At 45.4% G+C, this 18119-nt stretch overlaps 1 protein-coding gene across 10 annotated transcripts in view; it reads right to left on the minus strand.

Moving 5' to 3' along the window:
• Nucleotides 1–18119, minus strand: part of LOC144938461 (regulating synaptic membrane exocytosis protein 2-like) — a 267561-nt gene that overhangs the window by 39307 nt on the left and 210135 nt on the right. For 8 of the 10 annotated variants that reach the window (XM_078866297.1, XM_078866289.1, XM_078866291.1 and 5 more), the window contains 4 exons: nt 17354–17425; nt 11759–11917; nt 3082–3179; nt 2203–2315 (listed from right to left, as the gene is read on the minus strand). In XM_078866297.1, the coding sequence (XP_078722423.1) occupies nt 2203–2315; nt 3082–3179; nt 11759–11917; nt 17354–17425 (442 nt within the window). The remainder of the gene's footprint in view (nt 1–2202; nt 2316–3081; nt 3180–11758; nt 11918–17353; nt 17426–18119) is intronic. The other 2 variants (XM_078866295.1, XM_078866293.1) reach the window with 1 other exon arrangement.

Here is an 18119-nt window from a genome sequence, read left to right on the forward strand (position 1 = left end):
ACGATCGGGTTCATCCTCAGCAGGATCATGGATAGACTGGTCCCTTAATATAGGGAAATATTAAAATCATACCAATTAATTGCTCCACGGATAAAAAAAAATTAATCGTTAACACTCGTACGGTTGTGAGAGTCAATTGCTTTCGATTCGCATACATCGTATGGATCCTCTCATTCTGGCACAAGGATTAGTGGCACTGAAATTTGATTAGTTCAATTCCCGCCGATGGTTAACATCAGTGGTGAGTGATATCCCTTCACCAATCCATGCTGACCAGGGTAGTGACATATGGCTAAGAACCCATCATGATCAACATGGCATGTGGAAGCCTTCATCCAGTTGGGGGTTGATAGAAAGATTGCAGATTATGATGATATTCTAGACAACATTAGCTCAACTGACCCCTGTATCCATTAGAGATGATGCTGGGCACCATAAAATAAAAAAAGCATTCCTAAATCAAATCATGATCACAAATCATGACAATTCATCGAATATTACCCAGTGTAAAGAATAACGAAATTCCATCCGGAGTGGAGATAGAGCGATGTAACCAGCTCATGTGCACATGCTAAGGATATTGTGAGATCACAGGGTCCCGAGCTGGCAGGGACTTGGGGAGGCCTTCATCTGGCAGTCAATTGATCGTGGATGACTAAAACAATAAACCTGATGGCTGTAACACTACAGCTGATGGCTGTAACACTTCAGCTGATGGCTGTAACACTTCAGCTGATGGTGTAACACTTCAGCTGATGACTGTAACACTTCAGCTGATGACTGTAACACTTCAGCTGATGACTGTAACACTACAGCTGATGACTGTAACACTTCAGCTGATGACTGTAACACTACAGCTGGTGGCTGTAACACTACAGCTGATGGTGTAACACTACAGCTGATGGTGTAACACTTCAGCTGATGGTGTAACACTACAGCTGATGACTGTAACACTTCAGCTGATGACTGTAACACTACAGCTGGTGGCTGTAACACTACAGCTGATGGTGTAACACTACAGCTGATGGTGTAACACTTCAGCTGATGGTGTAACACTACAGCTGATGACTGTAACACTTCAGCTGATGACTGTAACACTTCAGCTGATGGTGTAACACTACAGCTGGTGACTGTAACACTACAGCTGGTGGCTGTAACACTTCAGCTGATGGCTGTAACACTTCAGCTGATGGTGTAACACTACAGCTGATGGCTGTAACACTACAGCTGATGACTGTAACACTACAGCTGATGGTGTAACACTTCAGCTGATGGCTGTAACACTTCAGCTGATGGCTGTAACACTTCAGCTGATGGCTGTAACACTACAGCTGGTGGCTGTAACACTTCAGCTGATGGCTGTAACACTACAGCTGATGGCTGTAACACTACAGCTGGTGACTGTAACACTTCAGCTGGTGGCTGTAACACTTCAGCTGATGGCTGTAACACTACAGCTGGTGGCTGTAACACTACAGCTGGTGGCTGTAACACTTCAGCTGGTGGCTGTAACACTTCAGCTGATGGCTGTAACACTACAGCTGGTGGCTGTAACACTACAGCTGGTGGCTGTAACACTACAGCTGATGGCTGTAACACTTCAGCTGATGGTGTAACACTTCAGCTGATGGTGTAACACTACAGCTGATGACTGTAACACTTCAGCTGATGACTGTAACACTACAGCTGGTGGCTGTAACACTACAGCTGATGGTGTAACACTACAGCTGATGGTGTAACACTTCAACTGATGGTGTAACACTACAGCTGATGACTGTAACACTTCAGCTGATGGCTGTAACACTTAAGCTGGTGGCTGTAACACTTCAGCTGATGGCTGTAACACTTCAGCTGATGGCTGTAACACTTCAGCTGATGGCTGTAACACTTCAGCTGGTGGCTGTAACACTTAAGCTGATGGCTGTAACACTACAGCTGGTGACTGTAACACTATAGCTGGTGGCTGTAACACTTCAGCTGATGGCTGTAACACTACAGCTGATGACTGTAACACTACAGCTGATGGTGTAACACTACAGCTGATGGCTGTAACACTACAGCTGATGGTTGTAACACTGCAGCTGATGACTGTAACACTACAGCTGATGACTGTAACACTACAGCTGATGACTGTAACAATGATAGCTGACGGCTGTAACAATGAAGCTGATGGCTGTAACAATAAGTCCATCCTGCCCTCACCTTGGAGTAGACGTCTCTCTCCAGTTCTTGGCTGGACCCTGACCCGGCTGACTGCTTGTATTTGCTGAGGCTCAGCTTCATCTGCTTGGTTCTCTCCTCCACTTCCAGCGTGGCTGCAGGAAGCACAGACACACACACAGCAGCTCACGCAAAACGGAACATTTGCCAGCGCGAAGAGACCATTCTTAGCCGACTGATGATTGTTAAACTGCGTACGTCAAGATACAGCTCGCCGACATGTTTTCAGGTTACACCACTCATCGCTCGGCCACAGTGTCCGACGTTTCGCTCCACAAGCTTTGGAGCAGGTGAAGACGCTCCCAGAAAGTCACCTCTGATTAGCACAATTGGCCATGTACCGTGTGAAAGAAGTTAAACATACGTTACACACGAGTGGAGCGAAACGTCGGAACGCTATTCTTCCTTGCACGAACGTAACCCCCCCCACGCCCCCCGCCCAGCGAGACGCTCATTGTACACCATGGCGAAACTTCAGACATTATGCCGAACAATGCAAGTGAATCAAATCGGCAAAGCCATAGGGCAAAAAGACAAAGATCCCCCGTATAGCCTGAACAGACTGTTGGGGCAAGTGCTGTTAGCGAGCACCTCTGAAGGCCGGCACAATACACGAACGGGTGGGTTGCCAACACCACGCCCGGCTGCCTTTATCCTCCATGTGGTGATGTTTACACACCGCACCAAGTACTTGTTTGAGGCTGAGTCGACCTAGGGGAGGCCCAGGACCAGTTCAGGTAATCCTCACCGGTGTTGGCCATTAGCAGTATTCGAACTCGGGAGGTTGTGGGGCAACAGCCACGAGAACCTATGCGGGGAGCACGTCATGTCGGGGGAGATAAGAATCCGGTTTGTGGTCACCTCGATCCTTTGGGGGCACTGCCGGGAGCTGGCGTCCTCTCCGCGTTGTGGCCGGCGTTCCAGACGGAGGACTTTGGCACGGGCTGTGTAGGCGAGGTCTAGGACAACAGAGCGGATGCAGCAGCCGTGAGGCACTTGCAAGCGAACAATGATGATGATAATAATAACAACGGTCGGTGCTGCTGGCCATGCTCGTTCACATTCAGCACTCTCTGCCCCCCCCCCACTCTTTGGCAGCGGCTCCGCCCAGAAATGTTATAAGCACGACGGACGTGCGTCGAGGCCACGAGGGGAGAATTATTTAATGGATTTTTTTACGCTGACATTAAGGTTTAAAAGAATGGGCAATGGAGAATCAATGTTCTAGCGGCAACTCAGTGGGAGTGACATTAGGCAAAAGGTAAGCGCAGTGTTGAAAATCAAAGTGGTTTTCCATTCCATAAACTAGAAACAATTTTTATTTTGCCCGACCCACTGAGCTCTATAGCTCTTTTTCAGAAGCGATCTGACCACAAATGATAGCTCAACAAAGTGGCGTATCACGTGGAAATGTATAGCAGCCAAATACTCTAAACGCAGGTGTCTAAATGTGGAGGGAAAAACCGGAGGACCCGGAAAAAAATCCACGTGACCACGGGGAGAACATGCAAACTTCATTAGGGTCAGAATTTAACCCATAACCTCCTGTACACCAGGCGAGATAGTTAACATCTCAAACGAGCATGGAGCGGTAATCATCTCCTCTTTCCAGCTACGAGACAGTGGGGGAAATGCCACATTTGCATGGTGGCAGTGAGTCACCTTATAGGGCAAGCTATTTAGTTGATTTTTTGACATGTTTGTATTTTGCGACTGGAGCATTTATTCCGCTGTAGCTGCTTTTCTATCTGTTTTATTAGGCAACCCAGGTCGCCTTTGGAAAGCAACGTGTAGTCTAAATATGATCCAACCTGATCAAAGATAATGATTTCTGTCTGTTTTCCCACCGAGCGGTGGACACATTTATCAACACCAGAGGTAGGAAGGGCTGATGTTACTCCCCAACCAGGAATTGAACTGACAACCTCCAGACCGCAAGTCAAGCACCGCAGTATCAAGCCACTGTACGGGTCACGTCGAAATCGGTTTCGCTTTGAATTGTCGCCAGCTGAGAATTCTAGGAGACAAAGGTAATTTTACGACGGCTGTTATTAAAGATAATTACACGGGGTGGCAATCGGTATGATTTAAATGAAAAGTGGATTAAGTAGTGTAGATCTACAGTCCCAAGCAAATAGTGGGAATCAAATAGTGGGAGCGGACGCAAAACGTTAAGATTCCCTTCATTATAGCGAACATGTAGGCATGCCAGTCACTTCACTGCAATTAGGAAAATCTAAAGGAATCATTCCGAATGATCAAACTTAATAATCTGGTGTACAATAACGCATTTAATGAGGAATGATAAAGCACCTACGTGCTCAGTTTAACAAGTAGGCTTTCACGACCAATATTATTCATAATAAAGGTTTTTGGGTTAGATCGCGTAAGTATAGATGTGTCGAAACCCTCCAACACCCAACACAGCCAATCAGTAAGGGATGTGTCACATAAACAAAACGCCAAATAGTTACTACTTCAGCCCACCGGTGTGTTGGAGAGTGTATCCACAACATTTACAATCTGAGTAGTACGACGTTTCGCTGGTATTTACATCCACTCTCCAACACACCGGTGGGCTGAAGTAGTAAGTATTTGGCGTTTTGTTTACGTGACAAATCCCTTACTGATTGGCTGTGTCGGGTGGTGGAGGGTTTCGACACATTTACACCTATGTGCTGTTAACCTTGCTATCTGATGAACGGAACTACGGTGACATGGGGTGAAGCTACAATGCACCATGGACACACACATGCAGAGGTAACAATACCACTTGCATCACGCCCTTTCACAATCTTTACGCCAATCAACAGTGAACGATAAATCAGATTTGCCCAGTTCAAATTGGAGACGTAACACATCCCTGGTGGCTAGACTTGCCCAGTGGTACAAAGCAACCGCAGCTCTCTGTCGACCCGCTGCTAGATGAAGGCATCTCCCACGCCGTGTTGGGTTGTGGAGTTGGTCGATCATTCTGCACCACACGGGTCAGTGTGAGCTGGTGGAGTGGAGGGTGCTCCAGGGTCAGTTTTGGAAATCGGTCACCACTGAAGTGAGGAATCAAACTCTGGTCTCTGGGTTCATAGCACAGTGTTCTTATTGCGTCATTGCTCCATACACGGTCTATTGTACATCGTTCCAATGGGTATTGGACAGAGAATGATAATTTATAGAATTGTAGTGACATCGCAGGATGTCAATGTGCAGTGCCGGCCCTAGAGAGGCACGGCGTGCAGTGTAACAATATTGTGGATACCACAAAGGTGTGGGTGTAGTACCGGCCCTAGAGGGGCCCCATGAGCACTGATTGATAGCGCTAGATGGCACCATGCTTGGCGTGTAGTGCCAACCCTACAGGACAGGTTGTGTGAGTGCCGGCCAAAGGATGAGGTTACTCGAGGCCATGGCACTCTGGTTGACCTGGGAGGACACGTGACCAGTTAAGTCTAGAAAAGGGCCCCAAGTGGGGGCTAGGGGTGGTCACGTGGTTGGGACCCAGATCCTTCCCGAGGATTCTGGAAGGTGGTCGTTGCCAAAGGCGCAGCCAGCCACGCCACAGAGAATATAAGCAGGGTCTCGAAAGGGACCCGGGTCGTTGTTCATCCTGGAAGAAGCCTTCGTCTACGTTCTCCGTTCAACGAGTCTCAAACATGTGGACCCGGACCCGAGCTGTTGGTTCCGGTGCATAGTAGCAGTTACGTTGTAACTAGTGTAGTTAGCCTGGTGGTCACCACCATAGGTGGTTATTCTGTTAAGGAGAAATTACCCCATGTATTGAAGTTAAATAAATGTGTTGCCTCCAAGTCTACGTCTGCGACTCAGTTGAACCCATTACAAAAATAAATAAACATTCGTCTGCAGGAGAAAGAATCCAAAGATCCCCTGTCGGCGAGCACCGATTAAGGCCAGCATAATACACGATGGGATGGGTGACCTGCTCGACGCAAGAATAAATAATAAACACTCAAGCACCTGTTCAACTTTGCATGCACACTTGTATATGGGGACAGATGCGCGTACATATTTCTCAAAGGAGTGAACTCTTAAACAGGAATACACTCGTGAATGATTATAAAATAACGAAAATAACCACTGCCGATCGCCACTAAGTGGCGGTGACATCACCATGGCGATTGTGTCATGGTGATGTTCACTGACAGGAGGTTACAGAAGAGACCCGGGTGCCATGGATTGATTGACCGACATGACAGGCAGATGCACCGCTTGTGGTCCCCACTGTGCCCAAGTACTGCGTCTTAGCGAACTGGCACTGTTCATGAGCCTCCTCCACAGAGGCCGATTTTTACACCACACTGGTACCTGCCATTGGCAAGTCCACTCCGTTACACATTCTTCCAAGGCCGTATTTATAATATATATATTGGGGGGGGGGGGGACATCCCCCCCCCCCCCCAATTTTCAAATATGCTCAAAATGTCCCCCCCCAATATATTGCAATAAAATAGATTTCTGTTTATATGATTGTGCTTATGGTTGTACTTTATAAATCCCTAATCTCTGCCATTACATACAATGAAAAAACAAAAGGTAAAAAAGAAAAACAGAGCAATGTAATACAATATACTATTAGACATTATTGTTACAAAATAAATAAAAAGTAAATCCTATGTGTTAGTGATTTTTTTTTATATTTTAGGCAGGAAATGGCAGGAAATTCGTTTTCAAATTGAGATTTTTTTTTCTGGGGGGGGACCCCAGACCCCCTGGAAGATTTGGTCCCCCCAATGTTGACTCCATGGCTACGGCCTTGCATCCTTCTGTACCACATCAGTCCATCTCTTTTCTAGCCTGTGCTGTGCCCATTTAGCTCTCTCTATCCAGCCAAACTGAAGCTGCTTGGGCATCGAGTGGCTGGGCATTCGGGCTACATAACCCAGCCTACACAGCCTCGCCTGCCAGAGGAGCTCACTGATGGGACAGTGGAGTGATTACGTAAATTTGTGTAAATGTACAGACTGACACACACGCACACACGACACGAGGACTATTACTGTCAACTGGCATTAAATCAAGAACATGGCATTTGGTTCTCATTCACAATGCACATTGGCATAAGCCCTCATTACTGAAGGAAGTCCAGTGGACGGTAATATCATAGACACTCCCGACAAGTTTTAAGCTGTCATTCTCATCCAATCACAAAGGCATAGAGAATAGATCATGAGAGAACGGACATTCGGGCAGCTACTGAAATAGCTGATTTTGGTCCTTTGCAAATTCTAAATGAATGTAGACATGTTGCCGTGCTTTCTGGTGATCTCAGTTTTCACAGAAAATTAAGCCAGGTTAATTATGCTGTTCGATCTTTTGCAAGAATGTTAGCAATGAATCGTTAATGTCCTTGAAGGGAAACACGTGATATAAATATATGAAACAAATTGGGTGGCTGTAGTTTTGTGGAGACGAACCCAAGTGGATCCAGGGTACGTGTTATTTGGCTTACATCAAGGGGCAACCAGCCAAGTATTGTCACTGGCTGCATCTGATTGGCCTGCCTCAGCCAAATGACTTCCTGTGCTTGGCCACCGTTCCTTTTGTTATCTACAATGAGGACCCACGTATAACAGAGCGGGTCCTTGCCTATAAACGCCTGTCAGTTCCCCAGCATTGGTCTAAGTGAGCTCGACTATCCTGCTGAGCAAAATGTTGAATGTCAAAATTAGTCCAGAGGTTTTTTTTTATTAAACCAATCCTGCTGAAAAATGGCACTCCCAGATGGGATGGATAAAAAAACACGACTTTTCATGTGGAGAGACAGATATGGGAAGGAGGTGGATTGTCTGCCAATTTATTGGCATCATGTGGTAACTTCCAAGAGTCCATTTGTAACTCTCACGGAGCAGTGGAACACTCCATGTTAAGTAATTTCCCAAGGAAGGAATTATCATGGAACTACTTATGATATCTCTTCAAGTGACCTCATATCTTGCACGAAGGGGCAGCACTCCCCCACCCACTCTGCTATAAAGAGATTGGACGCCAATTATTTTAATGACCAGATTTCATACGATGGCTTTTTATCATGTAGTCATTGGTGACTCATCTGAGAAGCTGGTTTAATCAAAGGTGGCTTGCCTGCATTCATAGTCAGAATGCCAGTATTACCAGCTCAACGATTTTACCTCCTGGCAAACCACACTAATGAGAATTATAGCCAGATCTGACAAACACATCGCATACCAAGTTAAATGTGTTATCCAACGTTAATGTAAAAAGGAACTTAAAGTAATTTCCACGTGACTTTCAGGCACACACCGTAGAGCCCTAGAGTGGCATCCCAGACAGTGGCAAAGCCCAGCCTCATTGGTTTGAATTCAGCGAGCCACCCTGGTTATTACTGCGGAGTAACTTCACTTGCATTCACAATTTCTGGGGCCCATAAGCCCAGCTATACAATTGTGGGGTTCTATTTGAATCCAGCGCATGGAGCGGACTTTTAAACCCAAAATGGCGACGCTGTGCTGGAGCAAGAGATGAAATTTGAGAGAAACATCGGCAGTTTGTTTTTTGTTTTACGGTTCTAACTGCCATATCACAGTGGATTGACAAATAACACAATAAAACAGAACCCACCTGCTTTTCGAGCCTATCCTCCTTTGACCTAACTTTTCATTCTTTGACATATAACTCAACGGCAAATACCCCGTAACGTATATAAAAGTAACAATATTTGAACGTATAAAGTGTTAATAACGCTCTACTACGTTTCTCCGTTTGCAGCCATCGGTGACTTGGCTGATGCCATCCAATTCGCTGCGTACAAAACGAGGCCTCTGGAGGCTGAACAAATGGCATTTTAGTTTAATGCATTGGCCCTAGGGGCTTGCTCGCGAAGACCTCTAAGGTGCTGGCTCAGTAGCCTGACACAACGCATTAGCCCCCTAAGAAGCCCAGCCACCTCGTCCACGCTGTGTTTAAAATTCCATCTCCATTTTTTCTTTCAACAATTACGTAAGAGGTTTCTTCCCAATTCATCTACAACACGTCACCCCGATGAGACCATGGGTGAACCGCCAAATCTACGTCTCAACACCTACTGATAAAACGCAGGATGTAAACAATTGCAAAAACACTCTTTAGAAATCCTAATACGTCAATCTAGTTAAAAAAATAATTATTTGTTGAGTCATCAAAAGGGGACATTTTACAGCCACGTCCGTGGAATCTAACATAACAATTCTGGAATCGTGTAAATATTAATGGTATAAGGCAATTGCTTTCACTACGAATTGCAATGATGTTGCCCTTTGTAACCATTTCAAAGTACTTTATTGCAGTTCTATTTTTCACAACGAATCATATCCACACTGTGAATACAACGTTCACGGGACTGACTGCAGTCTCCAATAACTTGGGTGGGGTGAAGGATATATTTGGAAGAAGAAAAAAAAACGAGCAAAAAAAATCAACCAAGGATCGCACTTAGCCAATGAGAAAATAAACCAATGGACCGATCTCAAACAACCCAACAGAAGATTTGACTCACAGTCAAAGAAAGTCTTCTTGGTTCTTTCGGTAAAGTCACGTAGAAGGGAAGTAATAAAATAATATAAATTAAACATAATAAAATAATTCTCACAACGTTTCGGCCACAACGCAAGCAGCCGTCCTCAGGTGAAACCAGGTCTGTCGAGGCGACAGCGTCTGAATGAAACAGCACACGTACTTGGAGCATATATATAAGCTGGGTTGGAAGGGGGGGGGGGAAGGGAGCCTTGACAAAATAATTTGCATATTAAGAGGAATTTAGCATATTTATGGGAAATGCAGGAATGTGATTAGTACTACTTATGTCCGTGCATTATGCAGGATTAGCAGCATCCAAGGGAGGGGATATGGGAAATGCAGGTATGTGATTAGTGCTACTTATGCCCTTGCATTATGCAGGATTAGCAGCATCACAAGGAGGGGATAGGGGTAGCATTAATAAAGGGAAGAAGTGTTAATAATGCTACCCCTATCCCCTCCCTGTGATGCTGCTAATCCTGCATAATGCACGGACATAAGTAGTACTAATCACATACCTGCATTTCCCATAAATATGCTAATTTATTTTGTCAAGGCTTCCCCCCCCCCCCCCATCCAACCCAGCTTATATATATGCTCCAAGTACGTGTGCTGTTTCATTCAGACGCTGTCGCCTCGACAGACCTGGTTTCACCTGAGGACGGCTGCTTGTGTTGTGGCCGAAACGTCGTGAGAATTATTTTATCATGTTTTATTTTTATTATTTTATTACTTCCCTTCTACGTGACTTTACCGAAAGAACCAAGAAGATGAATCCCTGCAGTCACGAAAGCTTTAAATCGAAATTTAGTCAAAGAAAGTTTATTTAAATCCTGGTCAGGATTCAACTAAGTGTATTGTGCCTCTGGGATAAATTAATTCAGTGTCACTTTAACTTAAGACATATTATTATTATTCATAGATTTCTGCATTAGGCAATGTAAAAATATGGCGAAATATTCGTTTTTTTTTTATAACCCTCGACTACCCGGCGTAGCTAAACGAATTAAACTGTGACGTGAACGAGCGTTTAATGCTCCAATTATTGTTTTAGCTCACCAGGTATTAGGCAACTGTGATTGCACTATTGTAACCAAGATCGCAACTAAGATTCATACTATATAACATCTGTACCATCGCAGGATGCCTATTAAATATAGCCGAACAGCTTACTGGGCCCTTCTTGCAAATATAAATAAACCTCTTTTTTAAATAGTCCACATCACTATGGAGAGACTAATATGGAATTTCCACCACTGGCTCAGGGCTGCCAACAGAGATGGGTACGACCCCATTGACCTCAATCTCAATCAGCCCAACGACATTAAACTCACGGACAAGATCGAGCGTCGCGTCGTTCAAGCGATGGCAATGGACATTCACCTCTTATTTAAGTATGATCAACTTCTCCCGCACCGTGTGTAGCCAACCATTCTAATTGGAGGTACTCGGGAGAAGGACAACAAACTAAACACAAGAAATCAGTTCTAAAGTGATGATAGATTTAAAGGTGCATATCTTCAGGGGCGAGTAGTCAGTGGCAAGACTATTACTACCACCACTAGGGGATGGGTTTACTATTTGGTGAGCCTTTGTCTCAGGCTAATGATCTAAGTCAGTGGTTCTTAACCTTTTCTGCAGCCTTGCACTCCTTTGTTTCTTAATCGTAAAAAAATGTATAATGTTAATAAATACATAGGTTTCATGAAACAAAGTAGTTGTACTTACGTGCCCGTGCTTAATTTGTGTTTTCATGATTTACCTTCGAAAAAATGTCGCCATGTCTCGCACCCCCAGAAAGAGCATCTCGCACCCCCAGGGGGTGCGTGATGCACCCCAGGTTAAGAAACCACTGGTCTAAGATAAGCACAGTACTCGTGGCAGCACGAGTTTGTTCAGGTTAGAGGGGTGGGGTGGGGAGGGGTGAGTGGGTGGGGAGGGGTGAGTGGGTGGGGAGGGGTGAGTGGGGGGGGGGTCTCCCCCTTGCTGGGGTTCTCCACCGTGTGAGTACCTTGGGAGTGCAGGGGAGGGAGGGGCTGACCCCCCACCAGGGCCCGGGGTGAGGGAGCGGCCCAGGTGAAGGTCAGGGCGTTCGGTGGAGCGTGAGCGAGCCAGCCTCAGCTCCGACAAACTACGGGCCTCCCCGGTGCGTGAGCCGCCCTGGTAATACCTGTCGGAAGCAGCCAGCACGCCGCAAGTCAAGGCACCGCCAAAACGTTGGGCAGAGCAGCGGTGACTGAGCACGGGGTTAGAAAACGAAACGACCGTCGTGTTGATCGCTGACTCGATCAAACAAAAAACACTGCCACTGCTAGCAGGAGGGCTTCCACTAAAGCGGTGGTCCTCAGAGTGTGGTCCCCGGTTCTACCGGTGGTCCGCGGCGTTCCTCCAGCTGGTCCACACGGGGCTGTGATGCAAACGCAGGTTGATCCGCAAATAATGACAATGTTTGTACCTTTTGTTTCGGACGTTAATTTTTTTATATCTAATTTAAACCATTTACATTAGAAAAACTACCCTGACTAAAATATCTAAATGCCCCCCCCCCTCCCGACCCTCCCCCATAAAAAATCCCCTTACAGCTGCATCATTTAATTTTAAAATTTTAAGAGCGTTCCAGACGGCCCCAGGAGCGCATCTGAAAGTGTGTGATGCAGTGATCGTCTTTGCTTGATGGCTAGCCAAAAGCCTCTGCGAGGATGACCGGAGTTCGAGTGATGGTGTATGCTCCTTGCCAAGATCAACAAGGTATTGTTGGAAATAACTTTGTGTCTAATGAGTGCGACCTCATAAACGTATTCGTCCAATTCCCAGTTGACTCAGCTCTCCTTTGGTTATATATGAGCATCGCTTTATGGGAAATCAACAGTGGTTTATCCGTGGTTAAACTGGCCTCTGTCTCTGTCTATAACAATGTGGAATTTATGCCAGTGCCCCAGTTTGGCTTGTGATGCATTGCCATGAGACAAAGTAGTTGCTATGAAGCTCTTAAGCGTAATGCCTAATAGGACATGAACATCTTTAATTTTCCTATTTAGTATAGTTTTATTTAAATCTAAAAATTGTGTCATTTGAAATGTGCAACTAGCTCCGTTACTGTTTGTACGTTCATTATTGCTGACGGAGCTACACAAACTACACCACTGCATTTTGAGATATCCTCATCGTTGCCTTCGTGTTAGTGACGGTGGCTTCATTATTTTGCCCTTTCCTTCTCGCTGTCGTTTGACAAACTATTTGGTGATACTGCTGCATTGGGAGACATAATCCCAAAAAATTAACACATTCGCCAATAACAGTGGCCTCAAAAGGAGATACGTCTCCCCCTTGTATGTCGTTTCGCAAAGACGTCGTCACTTTATTAACACCGCTACCCGATTTGAATCGCCTCGACCCCACACTCACGTCGCTGACACAGCATCGTCCGTCCTGTCTCGTTATCCGTCGCCTCCCAGCCTTGGCCTCCACCTCCTACCCCTGTAAATCGCTCTGATTGACGTCGTTTAGATATTCGTTGTCGCACCTTTCAGGAATGCATCCCCGACATAAACCGGGGTATTACTGTATATTTTTTAATTATATTAAATGGATGAGCCCATAACGTCATGTACACGTCGTGTGCTCAAAAGGATCATTCCCATTGGCTGAAAGATCGCCTCATATTTTTATTTTATTTTAAGGTGCGATTGACAAACGTGTTGAGTGTTTCGTTCGCTATTAAGATATTCATAATATTGTTCTCATTCTGCCACTATTTGTCAGTCCTCCCATACATATTTCTGTGACTGACAAGATGAAATGCTGGTCGCTCCACATCTCCTTGGCTGCTTATATTTTTCTTAAAGGATAATATGTTTCATAAGCAATGTGCTCTTCTTTGTTTGACAAAATAATCCCTGAAATAACGAATACATAACCCAGCCCACAATCCTTATTCCTTGGCAAGATTTTAGCCAGACTAATTATAATACATACTAATAACACTCACAATGTAAATCATGATACGAATGGCATAAATAGTTGCAACATCACAGGATCTTCTAAACACATACAAATGAATAGTCATCCTATTTAATTGAGGGCAAATGATGATTGATTTATATAAACTCAAGCGTATGAAATTATACATTCATACTCCAAGACAAAAACACTTTGTTTAGCTTACAATGACTGTGTGGGGAGAAGTGCTGTTCGTGAACACATATTAAGACCCGTACAGCAAACAAAACGATCAAACGAAACTAAAGGTAACTTTTTTTAAACTTTATCAGTTAAGGCCCACTGAGCTATGTAGCTCCTTTTTCAGAAGCGACTTGGCCATAAAAGACAGCTGAACGAAGTGGCTTATCACGTGGAAACGGAAAGCAGCCAAATGCTCTCAACGCACGTTTCTAAATGTGGAGGGAAAAACCGGAGGACCGGGAGGAAAATCCAAGCCATCACAAGGAGAACATGCAGACTCCAATTATATAGACGTCAGTGTCAGCATCGAAGGCACGACCTCATGTATACCAGGCGAGATAGTTAACATCTCGCCACCGTTAGTTTGGCACCCATAGCATGTACTCATTTTAGGCTGACTCAACCAGGGAGTTTCCCAAAAAAGATTCAGACATCAAATGCCAAAGGCGTGCTATGCTGGAACTGAACCTGAGTGTTCAGCACTGCTGTGCATGCCAACCGATACACAACCGCTCTCCAACAACGATAACGGATATCCCCGTAGAGTACAATTGCGTGTCTTCACAAAAGCTTCCGCAGATATGCAGAATAGACAACAGAAGTTTCAGCATGCACACATTTCATCGCAGCGCGTACATTATTTAATCGAATGTGTTACTCGGGAAGTATGTTTTGTATTTGTCAACTTACATGGATGCTTGTAATGGAAAGATACCTTTCCAATGGCACTCCGTCGATTCGGCCCAGTTTAACAATGTCCAAGGAAGAGGAGGTGTGAATTGAAGGCTCCGTCAGTGTTATAAACACAGAGGGCTTGTGTAGGCAAAAAGGAATTTGCAAGGGATGGCTTCCTGTACCAATATAGGGCCATGTGTGGAATAAAAGGTGTTAAGAGATGCTCTAGAAGGAATTTCTTCAGAAATATTTAAATAAAATTGCAAAAACAAGTTTTATTTGGGATTAAAGCAGCTATGCACTCTGCGTTTTGTTTAAAATAAACAACATCGTATAAACAATGTTAACACAACTTCAAAGCACGAGACAAACGGCACAAGGTCCCGCCTCACTTCGCAAAACACCGTTGAAAGATGCCCCGTGGGTTTATTTTTGTCTTTGGTAAGCACAGCGGTCTGGTTTACATTTGTCAGCGAGGTTAAAAGTCTGCATTTAAGTTCAAGAAAGAATTGTTTGTGCTTAGCATAAAAGCACCTCAGTGAGCCACAAATGGCATGGGTAGAGCATACAGCACCGTCTCCCCACTTCGTTTTTTTAACAGTTTTATGTTTTACCAGGTAAGGTCCACTGAGCTACACTTAGCTGTTTTCAGAAGTGACCTGGCCACAAATGATAGCTCAACTAAGTGGCTCGTCACGTGGAAATGTATCGCAGCAGACAAATACTCGAATGCAAGTTTCTGAATGTGGAAGGCAAAAAACCGGAGGACCCGGAGAAAAATCCACGCAACCATAGGGAGAACAGGCGTCAGGGTCGAGATTGAACCCACGGTCTCCGCACATCAGATACCTCGCCACTGTGGTGCCTCTTTGATCACTTGTCCACCCAAACAGAAGTGTAGTAGGCCACTACATGTAAACAAAGACGGTCACTGCATCGCACACTTTCAGATGCGCTTCTGCAGCCGTCTGGAACGCTCTTCCTCCCGATATTAATAAGCCACTGGAGCTATGCACTCTTCAATCTAGATTGAAAACGAATTTGTTTAGAAATGCCTTTTGTGTTCAATTTGTTGTCCTTTCCCCGTACCTCCAATTAGCACGGATTGCCTACGTACGGTGCGAAAGGAGTTCAACGCAAATATAAACAAATGGGCCAATCTTAATTTAGGAGCTTTCGTGACTGCAGGAATTATTCTTTGGTTCTTTTCGGTTAAGTCACGTGACTTAACCGAAAAGAACCAAAGAATAAATGGGCCAATGTCTCGCTGAAGGTAGTTCCAGGGGATATTTACACAACACAGTCCTGTGGGGGGGGAGGGGGGAGGATACTTCCGTAGTGTAATGCTTAGGGCACAGGACAATCGATCCACAGGTCGCAGATTCGATTCTCTCTGCGGGCACGGCAGTTGAAAGTGCTGCAGGTTTCTTAACCCCACACCCCCTGCCTCAGCCCACAGTGCAGCAGTGTGAACGGGTGCACCGCAGTTAATCTCCTTCGCAGGTCGCGTTGGGTGGGGTAAAGTGTGGGCAAGCCCACCTCTTCCGAGACGTTTGTCCAGCGTGGAAGGGTAGGCCACATTTCATCTAAAGGGGGGCTCTCTCTGGGGGTCCCTCTAGTGCAGGCCCATTTGCCAGCAGTGGTGTGAGCCGGCAATTGCAGACTTCCACCTTTGCTCTGTACAGTATTTGCAGATTACATTTCAATGGGCTGAATAGGGTTAAATATCATTCATTGTACTACTGTGTGCTGGGTAACTCGTGTTGATATCATGAGCGGAGTAAGGATTATCAGGAATGTTGTGCCCTACGTGGCGCTGTGTCCTGAAGCACTCACAATCTGACACTTGCGAATACGATGCCTGGATTGGGTGGGGTGTCGCTCAGCCCATCAGCCTCTCAGGGTCCATAAAATAAATACCAAACGGAGTAAGACACAAATTGGCTGGCAAATGGGGAGACTGGCCCACACTTAAGAGTTGTGTAATTTATATTAATACGCTGATAGTCTGCAAAGGTAAAAATCACCACCGGAATACGCATTCGACAATGGATGACAGTTCAAACCTACACATTCAAACCACTGCATACATGTTTTGTTGGCACTCTAGGATAGAAAGTAAATAACAATTCAAAACGGTTGCTGAAATGAATCCGGTGTTTACTTTACAGCGATGCTCACAATATTTCACTAACCTCGTGCTGCGAATGGAAAACACAAGCAGGGCTCAACATCACATCGACTAGTCCATGGGCCAAGACCAAATATTTGACTTGTTGGTATCAGAAATGAGATGGTAAAATAATGTTGTTAACATCTTTGAACCACTAATATCAGTGAATTACGCTATGCATGAATGTTGAAATTCTTCCACACCGTACATATGCAAAGGTGCTAATCTAGATTGAAAACTCATTTCTTTTTAAGTGCTTTTCGTCTTTCGTTTGTTGTTCTCTCCCCGCACCTCCGATTAGTATGGTTGGGTAAGTATGGTGCAAAATAAGTTCAACATACATACATCAAATCGGAGATGCGGGGATAATAATCTGCTGTAACAGGCATGCTGTCACGTAATCCACTTTGTTTATCCGCTTACGGAAGCTGGTATCACCAATTAGTTGCCACCTCTAGTGGCAGTGATCTCTGCTCCAACCCATGGACTAACATCACCCATGTCTGCTCCTGATGAAGGCACGCACTGGGGGGGGGGGCAAGGGGGGCAGAGAAGAGTGACGTAAAACAGCTGTACCTGTCCGTCTCGTACACGCTGCTTTTCCGCGACTTGAGACTATGGGATCGCTCGAGGGGCTTTCCGTGGCGGCTGAGCCAAGCACCCCCCGGGGTGGCGGGGAGAAGGAAGAAGAGGGGGGAAAGCGGGCGGGGAAAAGGCCACGCCGAGGTGCAAAGGAAAGGAGAGACAACGAGGGGAGGAGGAGAGGATTAACCCGGACAAATGGAAATGGTGCAAGGAGCTAAGACATGTTAATGCACTCTCGTTGTTGTTATTGTTGTTGTTTTTTTACACAAGCACATACATTGCACCGTTGACTTTTTACAATGTTGCGTGTTTTGTTACAGCCATAACATATCTCACATTCCTATTCAGTACACCGAGACGAAGATCCCCCCGTATAGCCTGTAACAGACTGTTTGGGGCAAGTGCTGTTAGTGAGCACCTATGAAGGACGGCACGGTACACGTGGGGGTGGGTGGCCAGCACCACGCCCGGCCGCCTTTGCCTCCCCAGTTGTGATGTTTATGCACTGCACTAGGTACTCATTTGATGCTGAGTCGACCTACGGGAGGCCCACTACCGGTTCAGATAATCGTTACTGAAATCGAACTTGGGTTGCTGGTTTTATAGTAAAGTGCGCTAACCACTACACTACCGCTCCCCAACTAATTACATAACTAGACACATACATGTTCATGCAGCAGTGTACATGTGTACACATGCACACACATTATCACAAACACACACTTTATTCAGCCTTATGGCAAGCATGATTGCTTTT

This window comes from Lampetra fluviatilis, chromosome 22 (genome assembly GCF_964198595.1).
Source record: "Lampetra fluviatilis chromosome 22, kcLamFluv1.1, whole genome shotgun sequence".
In the NCBI taxonomy this organism is placed as follows: Eukaryota; Metazoa; Chordata; class Hyperoartia; order Petromyzontiformes; family Petromyzontidae; genus Lampetra; species Lampetra fluviatilis.